Raw genomic sequence first — 21,678 nt, 5'->3', positions numbered from 1 at the left:
AAGATCCTCATACTCTAGGTAAGGCTATTCAACAAAGGGACACATTTTGCTGTTAAAAATCAGGAGGATGGAGAGAAGCAGCAAGATGGCTGTGTGAGAAAGGCTCTGTACGCAGCAAACGGATTAGAATCACATGAGATGAGCTTCATGTCATAATTGGGTGCGTTTGCATGTGTGCGTGCATGTGCACGTGCATGCGTGTGTGTGTGTGTGTGTGTGTGTGTTTGCTTGCGTGTGTGTGCGTTCGTCAGTGTATGGTTTTAACTAAACAGCCTTGACTGTCTGCCTGTGTCAAGGTCCCCATGCCTTTGTTAGCGAAGCCTGTAAACAGTGAGGCCGCTATGAGCCCAACATGGTTCCTCACATTAGCACCCAAATCCCCTTACCTCTCTCTGCCCTACACTAAACTCCCCCCCAGCACAGACAGGTTTAAACTCCCAGGAAAGGGCCCCTCTCTCTCAGAGAGGGACAAATACATCGGACAAAAGGAGGACTAAAGAAGGCCTTAAGAAGCACCCAGTATTTGAACTTACAGGAGAGCCTGAGCGCTATATTGGGAACAAAGGTACTTTAAGGGTTTGAGGGTATCAAACTGGGAGACAAAAGTATTCCTCTATTTAATTTGAAGGAGGGATATTTTAATAAAGGAAATAAATTGGTAAAAGGAAACAAGAAATAATCCTGTTGTCACGTCGTGCTCTCACTTACCCACACTCTAACCAAGAAATATGCAGTCTGAGTTTGGCCAGGAATTCCTGCACTCCAGCGCAGTCACAACCTTCCTTCGCAAGTATGAGAAAGGGCAGTGTAGCGGTTCCAGGAAGACCATTAATGAGCAATGCCGTTGCTTTACACAGTTTGAACTTGAGACACTGAAAGAAAGACTCGCTGGGGCCCAGGGAAGAGGAAAGCTGTTTAGTCTGCATGTTAACATTAACATCAGAGCAGAGCATTATCATGTAGGAGAAAGGAGTATTTTGTGTCGTCCTATACGAAGTTGCTCTGATAATCTAAATAGGATAAATCATTTAGTTGTGTTATACATGGGTACAAGGTGTATATACCAGTGGACGACTGAGCAGTCTTTGTTTGCAATTGTGTGTTGTGACAATTGAAAACAGGATACTTTCTCCAGGGGTTTGTTGGCTGAGCTACCAGGGACAGAGAGAAAGAATGTTTTTTTTCCATAACCATTTTAAGGCTTCCTCTTGCTTTAGAAATGAGTACACTCAGGAGACAAGTATTTGTGTCTTGGCTCCATGGTTCTCATCCGTGGGTGATTCCAATGCTACTACACCCAGCTACGTAAAACAAGAGATTTATTCTCACTGGGCCATTTATTTCGGCTTTAGTTTTATATGAAGTGATGTAACGGGTTTAAAGGGAGAGGGACTTGGCCTAGTTGCGACATCAATTGTCCCTTAAGTCTTTTGTTTCGATCAGAAGGCATGACGGGCCGTCTGGTCATGTCCAGGGCGCAGGGAGCTGACCTACAAAACTTCAATCTTCAGCCGCTCGAGACGGGGGTCTGGGGTGGAGCAGGGGCCTTGGGTGGAGGGGGGAACGTTAACAGGGAGGGGATTGTTGTTCTCAAACAGTGGGGTAACAGAGGGTGACGGTGCAGGGCACGGCCCTGCCTCGGCCGAAAATAGGCAGGCTGACACCAAATCAAGCACACACACATGCCTGCTTGTAAGTAGATCCATGACACACACACACGCACGCACACACACACACACACACACACACACACACACACACACACACACACACACACACACACACACACACACACACACACACACACACACACATACAAACACACACACAGGCATCCATGCACACAGACACACACCCAAATACACACACACAAGCACACACACACAAACACACACACACACACAGGCATCCATGCACACGGACACACACACAAAAACACACACACACACACATCAACACGCAGACAAACACACATTCAATTATTCACATTCCTTGCAACTGGAGCCTGGGATTGACAAATCCCAGGCTCCAGGATCAGGCTCAGGACAAAAGCACAAGGAAAGAAATCCTAAGGATCTTCCCAAATGAGAGCAAATGTATTTTTCATTTCACAAAGTAGGCCGCACGTCTGTTCCAATGTTTGTCAACATTAAAATTTCGGCCAAAACAATTTCTACCCCCCCCCCCACACACACACACACACACACACACACACACACACACACACACACACACGCACACACACAAACACAACAACCCTTTTAGAAAAACAATAAAATCGAACGGCTTGAACCTTCTTAAGCTATGATGAAGGTCTTTCCAGGGGTGAAACGATGGACAGAGTCATCTACTCTGTCCATCGTTTCACGCCGCTGAAACCCTGATGCGTCAGGATTTCTGCGTGGTGCCCTCGGAGACAGGAGCGGTTTTAGACAGACCATGCCAGCTGGCTGTCGCCTTAATGGGGGCGGCGGTGAAGCCCACAAGACTCGGAAGGAGCGGTCCAGTAAAAGTCTAAACAAACAGCAGGGTGGCTTCCTGTGTGAGCCGATGAACACATCCAGGCTTCCTTCTTGCTGTCGCGCTGCCCTTCACTCCCAAGTCACTTCCTCCAGGCTGGGTTTTGGCAAACCTATCGCTTTGTGGCTCAAGCTGTGATAGCTTTTCACTGTAACACCTTCCCTCTGATTTGCACACGCATGCACAGTCACTTGCACACTCACACAATCATACACCGATTTTTTTTGATTGCGTCATGTCAAACTGCGCTGTCCTCACCCCTCTCTCTCTACCTCTTTCACCCCTCTCTCTACCTCTTTCACCCCTCTCTCTACCTCTTTCACCCCTCTCTCTACCTCCTTCAACCCTCTCTCTCTACCTCTTTTACCCCTCTCTCTCTTACCACTCTCTCTATTTCTCACTCACCGCTCTATTTCATACCACTCTCTCTATCTCGCCCCCATCTCTCTAACCCTCTCTCTCTCTCTACTACCCTGTCTCTAACTTTCTCTCACATGTCTCCATTTACCCCGCTAGCATGGGTCTAGTAGCAGTGTGTGACCCATGCACCTTATCTTCCAACGCCCACAGCGAAACAGGATGTGAGGTTGTGTTTATGCTTGTTGAGTGTTAAGTGATTTTTACGGATTCCCTCTCATCTAATGATCCAGTTTCTCGGAACCATTTCCAACACATTATCGATCTGTCTACTTCCAGGATAATAATTATCTAATCTAGCTGTTCATACAAACTACATGTTTGGCCCAAGGAAGTGTTTTGCTGGCGGCTTTCTGTCTAATTTGTTTAAGAATGAGATGGCACCCAAACGCTTTACCATATATTTGGGAGGATAAATTAATTATCAGGGAATTATTGAAAAAGATACTGTGCACTCATGTGCAATCTGAAAGGTCTGTTATTGTATAATTTTCACACCCAACAGTTTAATTTAGGCGAGTACACCCATGGCATTTTCCCTAAATTCTATTTGTGGGGACAGAAATGATTTCCCGTCATTGGCATAAAGTGTATGGATTCTGGGCACGCTCCACCAGCCCCCAACCCCCCACATCCATGCTTTTATCTGCCTCTGAATGAGCCCTTTCTGTTCGGGCCTTTAGAGAACAGGCTCCGGGTTTGTCTGAGGGACCTCGCTGGCAAAGTGGGTCTCACAGACATGTCCGGAACTCTCTCTGTCTCGCTGACGTTTTCCGACCACGACACACTGATATCATGGCCCCCAACGGACCTAGAATTAATTTAACTGACCCCTCCCACTGGACACTGCATGACTTTAACTGTCCCCTCAAACCGGACCTAGCTAACTTACACTGACAGAAAATAAAGAAAGAAGGAGAGAAACACAAAGAAAAATAATACAGAGACCTAAGGAGAGAGATAGAGAGAGAGGACTTAACGAGCATTAAAAAGATGCCTAAAATCCTTTGTCATTGAGGGCCTACTGAGGGCCCATAGCTTTGCCGACTCCGACCTCTCTCATCCTTCCCTCTGAAAACCCAGTCTGCGACAGCTTCTGGCCACCGTATTGGATGTCTTGTGGTCTCAAACCAAGAGGTCCGTGGTAGTGGTGCCGTTGAGACCGATGGGTAATATGACCTCAGCAGTAGTGCACACTGCCGCTCTGTTGATCATCACGGTACTTTCCTCGGTGACGGGGTCTTAGTGGTCATGGCGGGGTTAGGTAATCTTCATTGATCCGGAGATTTCCGACTATTGCATATTCTCGAAGAAAGTTGTCCAATCCCGGGTTGCTTTAACTCACTTCATTTATTATAAAGTTGTCGGCATGTTTCGGTGTGGTAACTGAAGCTATACGGAGGGAATTGTTTCTAACGCGAGTGAGAGGAAAATACCGTGATCTACTTCAAGCCCCCCGGGCTAAGGCCCGGGTGGCTTGCTGCGCCGTCTACCTATTGATCTCTGGCCTGTTCACTCGACGTCCTCCGTACAGGACGTCAAGTGGGTGTGGCCTATGCAGTGGGCGTGGCCTAGTGGGCGTGGCCGGGGTGACGTTATGGCTTCTACTTCTTCACTTAATTAAAGGTGAAGAGGGAGCAGCCTTCAATAACGTCATGCTTTGGTTATTGGTTATTTCAATCTCCTTGTTTTCTGAGTGAAACTGCTGCCGATCCCGTTCTGTTGTTATATAGATATATATTATATAGATATCTTGTGGCTATGTGAGGGTAACGCAGCTTAAATGTTTGGTCCTGCTTCATTGGGTCTATGTGTGGGTAGCTTAGATTCTTAAAATACGTAACAAGACGCAGCAGAATAATTGGATGGAGGACTTGATAGCCTGTTGGGGAATAGATTTCTACATCGGCAGCTCTATTTATTAACTTCGAAACTTCCCAGGCTTCTGAGTAAAAGCCACAATCAATCAGTGGCGTTAACGTGTGGGCGGCGTAGTATTTCATATCTACATGTCCGCTCAGCCCTGGCACTGTGCTGCACTCTGCTGCGTGCCTCGGAATGGGACGGCTCGCGCCGGGAAGATGAGGACAAGACATTTGTCCAACGCCATTCTGTTGTTTTGTCAATGAAACAGCCACACATAAGGAGGACAGTTGTGTAAAAACGTTCCATTATTTACGTTAGTTCCCCTGCATGGCAAGAGACGGTTTGAATCCTGACACCAACAGGCTATATATATGTCCTGTCGTCTTTCTTTGTTAGAGTGGAGTCCACATTTTCCTGTTTTCTTACCCTGTAACAGAAGGGACCAGGAAATGTCCAGTTCACACACTCATCCTCCACTTATCCAACTGCATGGAAATACTAAGACATAAATACCTGTTTGATTTCAGATTAATTCTAAACTGTTCAGACAGACTCTAAAATACACCAATATTCTACAACCCACAGTGACACAGTGACACATCCCAAAAGCAGAACACCTCCCAACAACAACACTCTGAACTCTAAACAAACAGACCTGCCATGTCATCATTCTGTTACAAATGGCATGCTATTCCATGTAATGATGACACATCCCTGAGAAATCCTTTCCCAAGGTCAGAGAAGTAAAGCATTGTATTGCTCTTAGGCTACCTGGCTAAACTCTGCACCAAAGCATTGCATAACCATCACTTCATCCCTTAACCCATCAGCCTTTAAAGGTACCTAGAGTCGCCCCCCGTCCCCTCCTCCCTCCCAGTCGGTTATGTAACCATCACTGCCTTCCCCTTCAAGGAACAGAGAAGCTTGGAAGGACAGTTGTATAAAGATGGGTCAAAGGTAAACCCAGTGCCAGCCTACTATTGGGTTTACCCAAGAGAGAGAGAGAGAGAGAGAGAGAGAGAGAGAGAGAGAGAGAGAGAGAGAGAGAGAGAGAGAGAGAGAGAGAGAGAGAGAGAGAGAGAGAGAGAGAGAGAGAGAGAGAGAGAGAGAGAGAGAGAGAGAGAGAGAGAGAGAGAGAGAGAGAGAGAGAGAAGGGAGGGAGAGAGAGAGAGACCCAGAGGCAGACAGAGAGAGAGAGAGACCAAGAGGCAGACAGAGAGAGAGGGAGAGAGAGAGAGAGAGAGAGAGAGAGAGAGAGAGAGAGAGAGAGAGAGAGAGAGAGAGAGAGAGAGAGAGAGAGAATACGTTACGCTTTCTATGTCTTTCTTGCTAGATCAGGAAATGATTCTGAATGAAGTTCGATGGGGGATGTCCTAGCAAGATTGACAAAACAATGAGACAACCCAGGATCAGTCGAGGGTGTGATCCTTTTGACAGGCTGGGGGGGGGGGATGCAATCTCAGTTCCAGGCTTTCACTACAAGTCAGACTGTGTATATATTCTGTAGGGATAGGGGGCTGGGTGGCAGGCTAGTGCATTGGAGGATCGAGACTTTCATCCCCATATGCCCAACGCATCTTTCAGCTGGCTGCGTTCAGAGCTTCAGGGTTCATCCCTGCTGCCCTCTGGCTGTCTGACGAGATGTGTGGGGGAGTCTGTCGCAGCCACAGAGGGAGACAGAGCTGTCACACTGTAAAGGAGAGCAGAAACGACATTGACAGGATGGTCGTGTGAATGTGTGTGTGTGTGTCTGTGTAGCAGTAACAGCTGGGGCTGACACAGCGTTGTTTGTAACAAAACGTCCTGCTGCCACTTTTGGCCACCCCAGACATAATTTATTTAAAAAAAAAATTTTTTTTGCTGGGTCATAACCCTTCAAGGCAACCATAAAATAGAGTCAAACGGCTGATCCAGGTTATTTTGCGAAAGAACAGGGCTCACAATGGGTGCGAACAAAGGAGGTGTTTAAGGTAGTTGCCCAACATCCTCCACTGGATTCCAAATAATTGTCCCTGTCACAGCTCTGTAAACACCCTGATCGGCCTGCTTGTTTACTGCGACACCGGGCTGATTCACACTTCAGGAACGCATGAGCCTGGGCCAAACACACCGGATAATCTTTACTTTATTGTTCCCAATTTAGACGAGGCTTAAAAGCCTCATCCAATTAGCCCAATCACTGCCTGAAGCTTGCAATTACGTCTGTGACCTAAACTTTGTTTAAAGCCAGGGCTGGATTTTAGGTAGGCAGGATGACAAAGAGGCTGTGCACTTTGGCATAACTGCAATGAAGCCATTGACTTGTAAAGGTTAATCTTCAGCGTGTTTGCTTACATGCCTGTTTACTTAAGCTAGTCAAGTCAATTTGATTTGACTTTTTGATTTGCCACAGTTACAGTTAATCAAAAGACTTCACAGGCCCTCATTATACGACACTCAATAACCCTGAACCTAAAAGACAAGTGAAAACTTCTCAAAACCACACGAATCAACCATGAGAAGGAATAAAGTGTGATCCCTCCTTCCAGGGATCGTTAGAAGGGCAAATGCTCTAATAGCTGTAGCAATGATATAAAGATCACTATTAAGGTTTGAATTGCAGAACACACAGGAATGCAGTTAGATGTTCTGTTCAGTTAGCTAGCTCCATAGTTTTGTCTTGGTGAGATTGACGTTAGAGGAATTACTGTGGAATCCTCACCAGGCATTTCTGTGCGGTTGTATGACTGAATGCAGTGTCTCTGCCTCGGCTCTCCCTTGCATTCTCAGACTGTGGCTGCTGTTTAGCAAACTTGCGACTGCACAATTTGAAAACATTCGGTTTCGACTCAAGTACCTCCTGCTCAACGGAAACCCACACCCTGTAGTATTTACACTGTGTCAATGGATGGTCCTCCCTTTTATCTAAACATCCCCGGAGGCATGCAGCTCCCACCACCTCCTCCTCCACATCCTCCCCCACTCACTCCTTTATTCAACGGTGCTGATGAGGTGCAAAGAGGGATAGGAGTCCTGAACAAGATTACGTTCCCATGAGAGCCGGCTGCTGACCAGTGCAGAGCGAGCTGCAGACGATGGTGGTTCTGAATCTAGTAGAATCAGGAGCAGTATCCAGTATACAAACAGATGATGCTGTATCTGTGTGACCTTGTGGCATTGGGTCATCAACCTTTTAATAAATACAAAAAATAATATATGTAAATATAATTAGAAGTACTAGTTTAAATATAGTCCATATGTATGTGCGAAAGATTCACCAAACACCATTCCAGCAGATGCACTTGATCCTGTCTTTTCCCGACGCACACTTGGCTGAATGTCGCCCCCTTGTGACAACCAGGGCAAACAGCAGCAGAGCCAACCGTCTAACTCTCTTCCTTCTTCCCCGGTTCCTGTGCCTGCAGCGGAGGGCGAGCCAGGCCAGCGGGGAGCAGACGTGGACACGGCAGGCCAGCAGCTGAGGCTGAAGGAGCGGCGCTTCTTTGAGGAGGTGTTCCAGCACGACGTGGACATGTACCTCTCCGCCGCACACCTGGCCATCCGGGAGCACCGACGACGTGAGTCCACCCTAACCCTAACCCTAACCCTAACCCTCTCATCCAAACAACAGTCTGCCTGTCTATAAGGACCCCTTCAAATGGCACTTAACACAATCCAACACACACTGGAAAAGACAGACCGCCATGCACAATAACAAACGCACACCAATACAAACAAACATACGCAAACAGCGATAGAGACACACACACACACGGAGGGAGGCAGACAGACACAGCCAAACAACAACGATGCACACACAAACATTGACACGGCATCTCTCCAACACACACTTTAATTGATTTTACTTGCATGGGCCAGCTCCCATCGGCAGCATATCCTCCATGGAGGTGAACGTGGACCTTCTGGACCAGATGGAACACTTTGACATCTCAGACCAGGACGCCTTCGATGTGTTCTTCAGCTCTGGAGAAGAGAGCATGCTCAACTCTCCACTGCCAGGTACGGAGCTGAGAGAGGGACGGGGAGATAAGAGAAGTTAAGCAGAAATATATAAAAAAAAACAAGCTTTAGGACAAGAGTGAGAGAGAAAGGTTAAACTTTTTCTTTGGGTAAGTGAGAATTTAACAATGTTTATTTTGTTTTCTTTGCTTGTCAAAGTGGTAGTTAAAGTTGACACTAACACTGTGTCTATAGATTCCCACAGTGTACATGTCTGGCAGGTATGTCACGTGTGCAATGAACACACAAAGCCAGACAGATAACATCATCACCAAGAGACCCTAGAGGGAGTTCATGAGAGCTGAGCTTCACATTTAAGTCAACATTGCTACTATGTCTGTTTACATGGATGTCTAGCTGCTTCTGGTCTATTGGCCACTGTAGGCTACTGGCGGGAACATCATCATGTACTTATTCAGCAGAAACTTTTATCCAAAGCAAACATTCGGTCAAAGCTGGAGCAACTACACCAGTAAAGGTCAGTCTTTTTTGTATTTTTCAAAGTCATGATTTTTAAATGTTATGTTTTAATCCGACCCCCCAAGGTCAGGCGCCCGGGAACAACAACAACAACAACCACCACGGCGAGGTCGTCCACCACGGACTCTTCCGCCACGTGCTGGAGGGGCTCGACGGCAAGTCCCGCGTGTCCTCCACCTCCTCCGAGTCCTCCACCAACAGCCAGAGCCCTGCCGCCAACGGCAACGGCAGAGACACCCCCCTGGCGTCTCTGTCGGACGAGGAGGGGGAGGGGACGGAGAGCAGCGGGGGGCTCTACGGCGCTACGCCCACAGAGAGAGACACATCAAAGGCGCCGTCGGCCTCCTCCACGACGACCTGAGGATGGACGTGACCGTCGGATCCGAGACACTGTGGGATCGCTGCAAAATGAGCGCAGTAGAGGGAGAGCCACGGAATGTGTGTGGGTGGGTGTGTGTGGGGATAAGGTACTAGAATTTTGATTTGGGATGAAATATAGTGAGTATACATTCCCAGTTTCGTTTTGTAAAAAAAAATATATATATACTATTTTCTGTACAATAAAAACTGTGATGGATATGGAAGCAAATCACTGCCATAATGTTTTAGTTTCAAATATATATATATATTTTTTATCATTTCACTTGAACTGAGACAACTTTATATGCCATATTTGAATTACAAGAGGTAAATGCAAAACGAATAAATTCTAACGACCTAGTTTTCAAACTGTTGTATTGCAATGTTATGAAATGGCTGCATTCAATGGCTGTAAATGGAAATTCCATTCCATGTACAAAATTCAATGGCTTTTCAATTCAAAACATTATGGTTTGTGATTTGCTTCCATCAAAAGACAAATTCACCAAAATATCTTATGAACGACTTAAAACACACCAATTAATCTTCTAAAGCTTGGATTTAAAACAACAGATAATATTGAAGATAATCTTCCTTTCAGAAATGTATTTTATCTTCCTTCTTATATTATTACTTAAGAATAAAAACGTACAAATACAGTGGATTCTTGTTCTCTAAACTGTTCAAAGGGATTTTTTTATATTTTAGAATAAATCTTCTCTGTAATCTTGCCTTCGAGATAGAAAGTCCCCACACAGAGTTTACAGTATTTAAACAAATCCAGCAGGTTTTCAAAATCAAACGTCGAAATGATGTAAAAAAAATCATTTTAAAATCAATTCTAAGTGTTCAGTTGACAGGAAAGTTAAGATGCGGTGGTCGGTGGCCATCATTCTGCATGCAGCAACACATGGAAAGATCATAAACACAGACCTATCAAGGCATTATGTCCAACACATGACAATGTTTGCAATGTTTTAAGGACTGACAAAAAGGCAAAGGGACTCTTCTGACCCTTGTACATCTAGATGTCCTAAATCATGATTTGTGTGGCGCCTCGAGGACTTACTCATTGCACGCTGCACTGTAATTATGCTTGCGTGATAAATGCAAAGTGTTCTCCCCAGAGGCTATAGTTGACAAATGTGCAGGAGAAGACCCTACATTGCGGTTTATTTCTTACCATACTATATACTGATGTGCAACACATTATACCTTAGTGTACTGTTGGCCTGCAGGACAGGTCTAAAGTGCGCTATAAAGTTTGCCTAATTGTGCATTTGGCCTGTACGAGAAAAGTATTTCAGATAAAAAAACAAAATTCTTACAATCTTAAAAAACAACATCCCCAGTATTTGCATAGACCTTAAATAGCCCTAGTAGCTTATAAAATAAATATATAGATATAGATATAGATATAGCATTTATAAGATTGTTCGGGACAATGTATGATTGATACTACTCATGAGTTACGAACCCATCACTGGAAACACAAGTTCAGCTCTACGTGGTGTATGGGATGACGAGGCACATATTATAACAAGTGGCTTCGAGCAACGAGGATAGGCTGGAACCAATGAGGGAACGTTAAGTACTTCTAGTTCATATATATATCCTCCTACCCCACTACGCGGTCAACCTGGTGCAAAGTCAAATTAAGGAAAAACAACATACATTAAGAAAGTTGTTAAAATTTGAAAAATAATGAAGATCAACTGAACAAAATCAATCTGATAAAAAAATTCTGCGACTTAGAACTTGGCCTACAACGCAGTGGTAGATATTATCTGTGACACCTGTTATTATGAACATGTAGAGTGTAAAGGGGAGGGGTTGTCGAGATTGGATCATAAGTCAGGAGTGTCGGAAGCGAGTTACAGTCACCTGGGACTTCTTGAAAGGCATCATGGTCTGGCTTGCTCTACTGGTAAGTTCAACGAAATATAGACCTAGTATGCTAAGAATAAGTCTATTTAGGAAATCACTGACTAATGACTTAGATACAATTAAACATTTCAAGAAATTGACTTTTTTTTTTATTAGAATTGTAGAGCATGGCTAATTTACTTAAATCATTTTGATAGGGTTAATAATACGTATAACAAAAACATTGTAAGACTGTGGGACCTGGTAACTTAATTTTTCAAAAAAATGTCTAGATCCTTAGTGAGAAGTAACACTAAAATTAAAGGCTTTCGTGGTGGCACCTCTGAAACACACTTTTTGTGTGTAATAGGCCAAGGGATTCCATGGAAAAACAAATTGCTTCCAAAGAAACGCTAGAACCGGTTTGGCTGCAGGTCCGTCTTGTATTTAGATACTTCATTGTCCCTTTCAGTGTTGTGCTCTGCTTGGCGTGACCAGCAGCTCCGAGCTCATGATTCGACGGAGAAGGTCATGGATCATTGACAGCTTTACTTTGGAAGAGGGGCACCCAGGCCCCTTCCCCTATGAACTTGGCAAGGTAATGGGCAACACAGGTGTCCCTTCAGGATCACTCAATAAATGTTAACCTATTCTTAACACACAATTATAAATTTGTTTCTGTTATATTCCTCATGTCGTTATTATCGTTATTATTATTATTCTTTTTTTTTATGCAAGTAAAGCCCCTCTTTATTGATCAACTACTAATTTATTCAGGTGTATCTGGTGTTAACCTGGCTACTTTAAAGTGAAACACACCACCACACGATTATTTATTATCATTTAGAATATGTCTCCTCTAAATGTTGAGCACTTAAAAATATTGTTTTTCTGACTATAAATGATTGTTGGATGTTGTAGATTAAAGTGGAGAGGTCTTACCAAATCACTTTTGAAATCTTTGGCATGGGAGTGGATGAGCATCCAGAAGGGGTCCTCACCATAGACAGTACGACTGGCATCCTCAGTGCCCACAAGTCTGTGGACTATGAGGAATTGAAGACACTCAAGGTGAGGGATCATTATATATTCAATCTGACCTGTGATTGATTTAAATTGATGAATTGATGTGTCGAAAAGATAACCTTACCTTGGATGTCTATTTTTGCAGTTGAAATTATTGGCCTCAAAGGACGATAAAACCCTGGACACAAAGTTAGGAATTGAGATATCGATATTGGACATCAACGACAACCCACCGCGCTTTCCAAACGACCTGTATGAAGTCACCGTTGAGGAAGCTGTAGCTCAAGGTACATCCTAGCCAAAAAAGCAATCGGTACAAATTGTTGGTTTATTTGCTACCAAAAAAATCTAAATGTCTCGTTTATATTTCTTGGTGCTACAGGAACAAATCTCCTGAGTGTGTTGGCATATGACAGAGACCGACCCGAAACACCTAATTCCACCTTCCACTATGAGATCGGGACTGTTTCCCCGAAACCACCCAATGCCGAGTTTGTTATGGGGCTGTCTGGTCAACTGTCATTCAGGGGTTGTTTGGATTATGAGGTATGTGTGTGTGTGTGTGTGTGTGTGTGTGTGCGTGTGTGTGTGTGTGTGTGTGTGTGTGTGTGTGTGTGTGTGTGTGTGTGTGTGTGTGTGTGTGTGTGTGTGTGTGTGTGTGTGTGTGTGTGTGTGTGTGTGTGTGTGTGTGGGAGTGTGTGTGTGTGTGGGAGTGTGTGTGGGGTCAACATGCAATTGACTCACAGATTATTTTCATTGCGTAGTGGGTGGAGACAGGTTAAACCAGAGTGTCTATTTACGCTTCAAATGACGAGTAACCACAGAAGAGAGATGGAATGTTGACATAGAGCGGCTGAGTATAAATTGGTCCATCGTGAGCGATTCTGTGCAGGAGCAGAGTTTGCTTACCACCAACCCCTCATGGTTTATTCTGCTGAGCAAAAGAGGCATACAAAATGTATTAATGTCTTGTGTTTCCTGCTATTTGATTCACCAAATGTATTCAGGTGGGGGATGTGTACAAAGTGTTGCTGGTGGCTAAGGACCATGGTGAAGTGGTGAGTTTGTCGAGTACCACAACAGCCCTGATCCACATCCAGGACGGTAATAATCACCTTCCAGTCATCACCGGAAAGACAGTAGGTAGTCGCCACTGACCACTTAATGTTGAAAGTTGAGATGTTGATTCTAATGACAATTTTCTGCAGCCAATCATTCAAACACTTAAGTAAATGTTTGGCCATGTTTGAAACCCAATACGGACCCAAAGTGGCTCTGGTCCTGTCCAAACCTGGCTAAAGCACGCTTCTGGTGATCCAATCAGAAGTCTGCAGCTCTGTGTACACCCAGTTGTACCTGGCGTTAGAATGGCATCAGTCCACATTAGTCTCAAGTGACTCAAGTCACTTTCGATCAGACGTCACTTACCTGCTTAACATGCAAGCAACATGTACATCATTTCCATTTGCAAAAACCAAATCATGGTTGTTTTAAGTGGCGGGGAGGAAGCTATGTACCTCAACATGCATCATCTGCAGTCAATTAAAAGGAGAAGCAGAAATCAAAACCAATTACTTTTTACCAATTACCAAATTGCTCAATATGTTCAACGCACTCAGCATTTCGGAATGTTCAGACATCGTGGATTAAGATTTATATTGACAGAGGAATACATCTGCTGGCGTACTTCCACGTTTTGGGTGCATTTACACCTGTATTTAGAGCTGTCCACTTGTGATCGGATCACCAAAGGAGCATAATTAATGCCAAGTGTGAACAGAGACACCAACATTTTATCAGTTAAAGAAAAGGACCAAAGGACATGATGTGTTTTCCTCACCCTATACACACAACAGGGCACTATGACTGTGAAAGAGGGGGAGACTGGCGTGGTTCCCCTTCGTCTGCACGTCGCAGACAGAGACCTGGAGCACACGCCTGCATGGAATGCCAAGTACACCATTGAAGGCGACACGGGAGGGAACTTCAAGGTGGAAACGGACCCAATCACCAACGATGGAATCCTCACAGTCTTAAAAGTGAGGCAGATGGGCGGCATGCCTATCATTTTTACATAACCGCACCTAGGACGTCAAAAAATGCAAATACAAACATACCAAAGTAAAGTGTGCCATCTTGGAAAGTTATAAATAACTTTAATCTATGCGCGGGTGAAATGTATTTTTATCATAGATAAGAAACAGACTCCTCATAAAATAGTTTAATGTAAGTAAAACAAAGTTTATATTAAAAGGCCTATTATCCATAACCGACATCTACTCCTCTCTAGCCCTTGGACTTTGAAGAGGTCACAGAGAGGGAGCTGCTCTTCTCAGTAGAAAATGAGATGCCGTATTACTCGTGTAAGGTTAAAGCAAGGCCCACGTCCGGCCTGTGGGAGGTTGACACCAGTGGCGGTCCAGCCGGCCCAGTGGGGGCGGGGCCAAAGCCGGACTCCCTGAGGGTCACCATTCAGGTGGAGGACATCAACGACCCCCCGATGTTCACAGTGCTGGTCCACGAGGCCGGGCTGGTGGAGAACGTGGCCATCGGTACCTACGTGCAGACGGTCACTGCTGTGGACCCTGACTCCAGTCACGCCAGAGACTTTGTGTGAGTGAAATAACATTCTTGTGATGACTTCATCTATCTGACTTTAAATCATTGTTTCGATTTATTCTGATGCTTCAGTTGTAGCTTCTTAGAGAGGTTGACATCTAAGATACATTGTTTAAACTGATAGGTATAAGATAGGTAAAGATCCAGGTGACTGGCTGAATGTGGACCCACATACAGGCGTCATTACAACAGCCAAACGCCCGGACAGAGAATCCCCCCATGTGGTTGACAACATTTACACTGCAATCCTCCATGCAGTGGACAGCGGTAAGCAACACATCCCGTCACGCATGGACCTGCACTTTAGCCTTTCTTGTAAAGCGTCTTTCAAATGGGTTTTCATAACAACAAAGATGTGGGGAACTTCTACAATAACAAATGTAAGTTGATTCGCAAGTGTACTGTGCAACATAATACAATCTAACAGAATACTAGCAGTATATGAGCAGTAAATAAGTAAATCGTACATTACAGCAACAGTCACACATAGTAAAAACACAGGAGTTTTACTAGGATTCAAAATCCCTTTTACGTGGGTGGGGCCAGACAGTGCAGGTAGGATGTAGTTCGGCGAGGCTAGACAGTACATGTAGGTTGCATACCTGTCCTACGGTGTAGTCTTTTGACTGTAGGTGAAAGCCAACTTTTCACTATTGAAAAGTCAGATTTTAAAAATGTTTTTCTATAACCGCAATATCTTCCCCACAGGTAAATACTGTTCTAACGTTTGCTCTTTTTCCTGTGGCAGGCGAGCCCCCTATGACAGGCACGGCTACATTGCTTCTCCATGTGTTCGACCAGAACGATAATGCTCCGACGCTCTCAGTAAACAACGTGGTGGTGTGTATCGGCGACGTCCCCACCAGCACCAACCTCACGGCCCTGGACCCGGACGATGTGCCCTTTGGAGGACCTTTTACATTTGAACTCCTGGGAGAGGTCGAGGGGAAATGGAGCGTGGATCCCTTACATGGTCAGATCTAGTGAAAACAAGAGGGTCAAAGAAACAGGAGGAAATATATGCCAAAGGCACAATAACTGTCTTTCTCCATTTCCGCAGGCTACAAAGTGAACCTGGTGAAAGAAACTATTGTTCATTCTGGCATACATATGGTGGAGCTCAAGATATCTGACCTACAAGGCGCCTTTGCCGTAAACAACCTGTCTGTGACTGTGTGCGACTGCACGGCCACACCCTCCTGCAGGGAGCGCAGGGCCTCTTCCTCCACCGTTGGCTTTGGAGCAACTGGCATCTTGTTCTTTGCCCTGCTTGTACTCATGAGTAAGTTACTGATTCCCTTCTTTTGCTTTAAGTTGTATGTGTAAAGCGTATCATTATTTTCTTGCAGATTGGATACATTTTGGGAGTTTATTTAACTAATTAGAAAATCATTACTGATCATTTATCTCTGATCTAAGAGCAACTCATTTGCTAGTATTGCTTGAGGGGCCAGTATGCACGGTGTTGATTTGAATTCTTTACAGACAATTTTCCGAAGAACGTAAGTGCTGTTGTTATTTGTCTTTGAAGGCTGACAGAACCCAGCCTCCAACAACATGATTGATCTAAACAAATACAGTATGAGGTGAAAGGCGGTGAAATGCCCTGTTGACCCAGACTTGAGCTGCATTTGCATTTGTGAGACTACCTAACTTAACAAAACATCCAAAATATTCAATATGTATAACGTGTCCCTCAAACAGTTACACTGATGTTATCATTCTTGATGACATGCAAGAAGGATTTCACCTTTTTGAAGACTGATCTGCCAAATGGAGAGTCACTACTCTCATCCAACGTTGAGATACCAGGAACAGATTGCAAGGTTATACAACAAAACCAATCAATGATGCAGTGTTATATCAAGAGGCCTATATGCCAAAGAAATCCTCACATCCTAACATTTGTGTTTCCTTTGCCAAGATACCTACCAAACCACCTACAAAATTCTATCTACCGGTACATGATTTTGTTGAAATAATGCAGCGCACATCCTCATTCAAGGTGGGTATCAACAAGTGTGAGTTGTGATAATGGGAAAGTCAAAATCACATAGTTTCTAATTTATTGCTTGTCTTGTTTCTTGAAAGGCCGTGCAAGAAAGCTTCCATCAGCAAGATTACTGGGAGTATGTAAGTTTTAACATTCACAATGGCAGAAGAAATATTAAGACCCCACTATTAATATGACCAATTATAACTGATCGCCATTGTTATAGCCTTGGGTGTGTTCTTTTTTAGGATGCATAAAAAATTTAGAACTTGTTTTACTGATTGAAGCCCCATTTATAGCTGGAACAAAAGAGATAGCGATATCTTTTTTCTGACCAATTATTAAAAAGTAAAGTATTTGAATATCATGACCAACGTCCATTACATCATTCAGCCAACCAATTATATGGAATTTCCAAAATCCTCTGAATTCCGTAAAGCAACCACTTGTCACCACAGAATCAAAGACGGAGCACACACATGTACCAATACCAAGAAGGCTCAGCCAAGTCAGGCTTCCTGTCAGATGGAGGCCTCCTGGAACTGCTTCAACAGGTTTGTTCCGTCTAATGTCCTAACCAATCAGAAGCATCTTACAGCAACGCTAACCTGAACTCATTAATGAAAGGTTTGACCTTGACTCCCCATAGAGAATGCAACGTGTCCAGGCCACGGAGGATGATTTGCATGACTATTACCCACACCTGTATGCTGATGAGGGGGATGATGCAGACCCACACAATGACCAAGAAAAGATCGACATTTTAGAAGCAGTCTTCGATCATCGACAGCTTGATGACCTTGGCCCACGTTTTAAGGGACTAGCATCAGTTTGTACACCAGCACAATAGGGAATATGTTTGAGTCGACCTCTACAATCACATTTTCTCAGTTACCTGGTAACATTTTATGTAATAATGCAAGCTGCATCTGTGTATATACAAACACTACATTCTAGACTCGGTTACGCTTTTCATCCAAGTTGTGTATAGATTTTGACGTTAAACCAGAATGATGTACAGCTATTCACGCATGTATGACAATGTAAATAAATATAAAAAATGGTTTAATTTAGACTCCACAACTGAAGTGCATCCAACAAATATTCATGAGTTTAGACCATCTCATCAAGTCATTTCAAACGAGCCCCGTAAACTATTCGATTCCCTTCCTGATGAAGGACATTTACCTTTGGACAATCAATTCTATCCTAACGTTTTCTTGCAACCAATTACATGCATCTGGCACTTCTTAAATAAAGAACATGTTGTCATATACGGTCATTTAATAATGAACTGTTTCAGAACACATTTCCACCATCTCAATTCTCCAAGATGAAAACAAAAAAAAAAAATTAAAGTACAAATCGTGTTCAACTAGTGGGAAATCCCTTCTAAAACAGTTTTGAAGAGTTCACATTAAGACAGACATGCTATATAAATAATTGGCATAAATAAACGGCATGCCTTCAGGCCTGATTTATTTTTCTGTTCCAGTGTCAGAAACTTAATTACATTGATCTGGAGTCAAATTATTCTCCATTAATACAAATTAGTCCCAAAAACCACATTGGGTTCAACAGAAAAACCAAGACAAAAAGATACTCAAATGAAAACTGGATTCTTCTCCTCAATAATGTTAGACTATTGAACTACTCGTGGCCCATTTACAAAAAAGATCATTAAATAAATAAAATTATTCACACTCTTCCACTGCCCACTTTAGGCGGGGCAGGCTGCTCCGTGCCAGACTGGCCTCTGCGGGCGCGGTACCCTCTGAACCCCCGGCCCCTCAGGAAGCGCCCAGGAACGCCAAAGGTCTCAATGTTCAGCTTCTTCTCCTCCGCCCAGGTGGTCCTTCTGAAACACAGGACGCAAGGTCACCATGGTTCCCTTTTCGATTTTAGCAATTTGACACATTCAAAGACTTGTTGAATGGTTACCGGGGTTTGAGGTCTGAGGAGATGTTGTCAAAGAAGCACTTTGCCTTGTCGTAGCACTTCTCCACAGGGGAACTCTCGGGGCTCTGGTTCTCCTGGACCTCCACACCAGGTTCCACCTTCTCCTCCCAATCTGGAGGGACAAGCACTTGATCTGGTTTGAGCTTCATGGAAGATGCTGTGGTTTGGATCAGGTATACATCGTACGCTCACCTGAAGCCTCCTTTACGATCTCATTTTTGTTGAACTCAGCATTGGCAGTTTCAAAGTCAAAATCCGACTCAAACTGCAAGGTGGAAGGCTTTGAGTTCTTCACAAGCAGCTGGCCTCGGCCCCTGTTCCTGGACCTGCGGCTTCCTAAAGCAGGAGAACCAGACTCAGACACTCTTTTTGAGGGAAGGGAAAGCACTCATTAGATTCCATACCTTGTTTTCTTCTTGGCCTTTGATTTTCATCATTGGTTTGTTCTTTAACCCTGTTTGCATCGGTCGGTGGCGCTACTTGACCTGGGAAATAAGTCCAGGGGAAATGCAACTAAGGAACTGCATTTTACCAGGTACAAGCCATTCCAAAATAAAAAAAATCTGTAATCATATGTTTAGATGTTCCACCTGAGTGGCGGAGGTACCAATAAACCATCTGGAGTGTGACATCACTATAGGCAAGATTCTGAAATGACTTAACACCAACCAGGTGGCAGAATAGAGGCCTTTAACCCAATAAGCAAGTTTCGATTTCTGTTCATAGGCAGGATAAAGCGAAGACAGAAATGATGTCAGCTTACTGCTGGGAGCATTCCTCCTCAGTGGCTGGGGTCCATCTCGGCCGGGCCGCGGCGAGGGACGAACTGGCTGTCTGGCCTGCGGCTGGTTGGCCGGCTGAGCCCTTTTCTGGGCTGCGCTGGCCATCGGAAGAGTCTGAACAGCCTGTTCTACCATTGGGCCTCTTCTGGATGGGAGGCCCTGAAATCCTGGTGCTGGAAGACGGTGAATAAATATAAAGCCTAGTACACCATCTACTGTACAAGTGTTCAAAACCTCAGACACAACCACAAAGGAGGGCTTTTGAAAAAGCCATGTTAGAGAGTTGATGCTATAAGACGATACCTAGTCCCAGGGCAGCTGCATACTGCTGGTTGAGTAGAGAGCTAGCAGCCAGCTGGTTGTAGGAGGGCATCATGTCCCTGTATTGACTCCAGCGTGGATTGTACGCACCAGATGATCCGCCGACAGATGACTATAAAATACAGACGCACATTTATACAAATAATTTTTGACTAGACATTAGTTTAATTGGCTATCTGGCGCTATAAACACATACTTGAACAATAGCAGGGTCAGGAGGCAAGCCATGGTGTTGCTTCGGCGGTTCAGACACGGTTATATCTTTGATGTCACTGCCCCGGAAGATTATGTATTCATAAACGTCATCTTTGGGGGGAATTGGTCTGTCCGTGTGACGCCCTTCAGTCCCATATGATTTGACTGTTGGAAATACAGTAAGTAGGCCTAAGTGCATGCATAACGCGAAACTTGCATGTCCATAACAAACTAAATAAACATGACTATGGTGAATGGAAATAAATATAGAGATCTGCCCAAGGCCCACGTGGACGCACAGAAGCTGCTTACCTTTCGCTAAAGCCACTGTTGACTTGTCCGTGTCGACGGAGGACAAAATGCCCTCATAACGAATCTGGGCTTTGGATATTAAACTGATTTTACTGCCAATGTAAGGCGTACCTCCTCCGCCGCTCATATTTTCTCCTAGGTCAAAATATTATTAGTTGTTCTGAGCAATTTTCAACATGCAACAAACGGTCCCCTAAACACCTCACTTTAAGGTTTCTAATCCAGGTGCGCAATTATACAATCTCAATCACCTGTGGTTTAAATAAGATCGATTTGACCCGCCCCCTTCCTACAAGGATGAGTCTGTCTGTCCTCCTTTTTGCCTAATCATGTGTGGACAGGAGCTGACACGTTCATTTGGACCAAAGGGAAAATATGATTGGATGGGTTTATTGGCGACTGAAGTCGCCGTTTACCATAGCATGAGTCAAGTGTCAATCAAGAGTTATGTTGCCGCATGTGATTGTTAGAATGCGATAAATGCACCCATATTGCGTAGCCATAGACCACATATCTATTAGCCTCATATGGAAATGCACATTTCAAGTCATTGTTTTTATTGAGACACTTGGAACCAAAGTTGCGTAACTATTGTATTATTGTATAAACTGAAACACTGCCTAATATTCTACAGAAATAATTGACCCTACAGCGCCCTCACAAGCATTTATACCGTAACGTTAGCAGCTAGTCATTCCGAGCAAACGATGCAGCCATCTTGCCCAGGGCATCTCGGTTGATAAACGTCACAATTATCTGGATATGTCAAGTGCAAATACATGTTTTTTCAAGCCAAACATTTCCCAACACAATGGCGCAATGGAAACGCCTTCATGCGCGTCAAAAAAAGACCATCAGCAAGGTATAATTTCGTGTTAACTGTTCTCTTCCGATACATCCAGCTCGATGTTGATCCGTATGTTTCATGTATTAGAATGACAGCTGAAGCCATTTGTACCGCCC

At 44.2% G+C, this 21,678-nt stretch overlaps 3 protein-coding genes across 6 annotated transcripts in view; 2 read left to right on the top strand and 1 right to left on the bottom strand.

Moving 5' to 3' along the window:
- LOC115557168 (dysbindin domain-containing protein 2) overlaps positions 1-10,301 on the top strand; it is a 12,642-nt gene extending 2,341 nt beyond the window's left edge. Inside the window, exons 2-4 of the mRNA XM_030374780.1 lie at positions 8,208-8,360; positions 8,662-8,802; positions 9,348-10,301. Of these exons, the coding sequence (XP_030230640.1) occupies positions 8,208-8,360; positions 8,662-8,802; positions 9,348-9,643 (590 nt within the window). The 3' untranslated portion in view covers positions 9,644-10,301. The remainder of the gene's footprint in view (positions 1-8,207; positions 8,361-8,661; positions 8,803-9,347) is intronic.
- A 1,000-nt stretch (positions 10,302-11,301) lies between these two features.
- Positions 11,302-18,418, top strand: cdh27 (cadherin 27). Of its 3 annotated transcripts, none has more exons than XM_030374777.1 (16): positions 11,302-11,569; positions 11,981-12,106; positions 12,430-12,579; positions 12,677-12,821; positions 12,917-13,080; positions 13,542-13,673; positions 14,391-14,573; positions 14,825-15,147; positions 15,278-15,420; positions 15,902-16,126; positions 16,214-16,435; positions 16,858-16,979; positions 17,078-17,158; positions 17,245-17,282; positions 17,605-17,700; positions 17,796-18,418. In XM_030374777.1, exons 1-16 carry the CDS (start codon positions 11,549-11,551, stop codon positions 17,911-17,913), a joined length of 2,289 nt encoding a protein of 762 aa, XP_030230637.1. In that variant the 5' UTR covers positions 11,302-11,548; the 3' UTR covers positions 17,914-18,418. The 3 variants fall into 3 exon arrangements, with proteins under 3 accessions (XP_030230637.1, XP_030230635.1, XP_030230636.1); XM_030374775.1 differs by having other exon boundaries at positions 11,305-11,569; positions 17,245-17,286; XM_030374776.1 differs by having other exon boundaries at positions 11,306-11,569; positions 12,680-12,821; positions 17,245-17,286.
- On the bottom strand, positions 18,413-21,415 carry LOC115557167 (protein LSM14 homolog B). Of its 2 annotated transcripts, none has more exons than XM_030374779.1 (8): positions 20,716-21,415; positions 20,405-20,568; positions 20,191-20,320; positions 19,869-20,060; positions 19,510-19,590; positions 19,298-19,441; positions 19,088-19,217; positions 18,413-19,001 (listed from the first exon to the last, which is right to left on the bottom strand). In XM_030374779.1, the coding sequence occupies exons 1-8, from the start codon at positions 20,840-20,842 to the stop codon at positions 18,845-18,847; spliced, it is 1,125 nt and encodes a 374-aa protein (XP_030230639.1). In that variant the 5' UTR covers positions 20,843-21,415; the 3' UTR covers positions 18,413-18,844. The 2 variants fall into 2 exon arrangements, with proteins under 2 accessions (XP_030230639.1, XP_030230638.1); XM_030374778.1 differs by having other exon boundaries at positions 18,413-19,004; positions 20,716-21,010.
- Between the last annotated feature and the right edge of the window lie 263 nt (positions 21,416-21,678).

The sequence above is a fragment of the Gadus morhua genome, chromosome 13 (assembly GCF_902167405.1).
Source record: "Gadus morhua chromosome 13, gadMor3.0, whole genome shotgun sequence".
Lineage (NCBI taxonomy): Eukaryota > Metazoa > Chordata > Actinopteri > Gadiformes > Gadidae > Gadus > Gadus morhua.
Note: the sequence above shows the minus strand (reverse complement) of the source record. Positions and strands in the feature narration are given on the sequence as shown.

Coding starts and splice junctions, on each gene's coding strand:
- LOC115557167 (XM_030374778.1), bottom strand. CDS start 20,842: ATGAGCGGCGGAGGAGGTACGCCTTACATTGGCAGTAAAATCAGTTTA. Junction 20,321..20,404: donor CTGACCCTGCTATTGTTCAA/GTATGTGTTTAT, acceptor TGTATTTTATAG/TCATCTGTCGGCGGATCATC. Junction 19,218..19,297: donor GATCGTAAAGGAGGCTTCAG/GTGAGCGTACGA, acceptor TTGTCCCTCCAG/ATTGGGAGGAGAAGGTGGAA.
- cdh27 (XM_030374775.1), top strand. CDS start 11,549: ATGGTCTGGCTTGCTCTACTG. Junction 12,107..12,429: donor TCCCCTATGAACTTGGCAAG/GTAATGGGCAAC, acceptor TGGATGTTGTAG/ATTAAAGTGGAGAGGTCTTA. Junction 16,436..16,857: donor TGCCCTGCTTGTACTCATGA/GTAAGTTACTGA, acceptor TCCCTCAAACAG/TTACACTGATGTTATCATTC.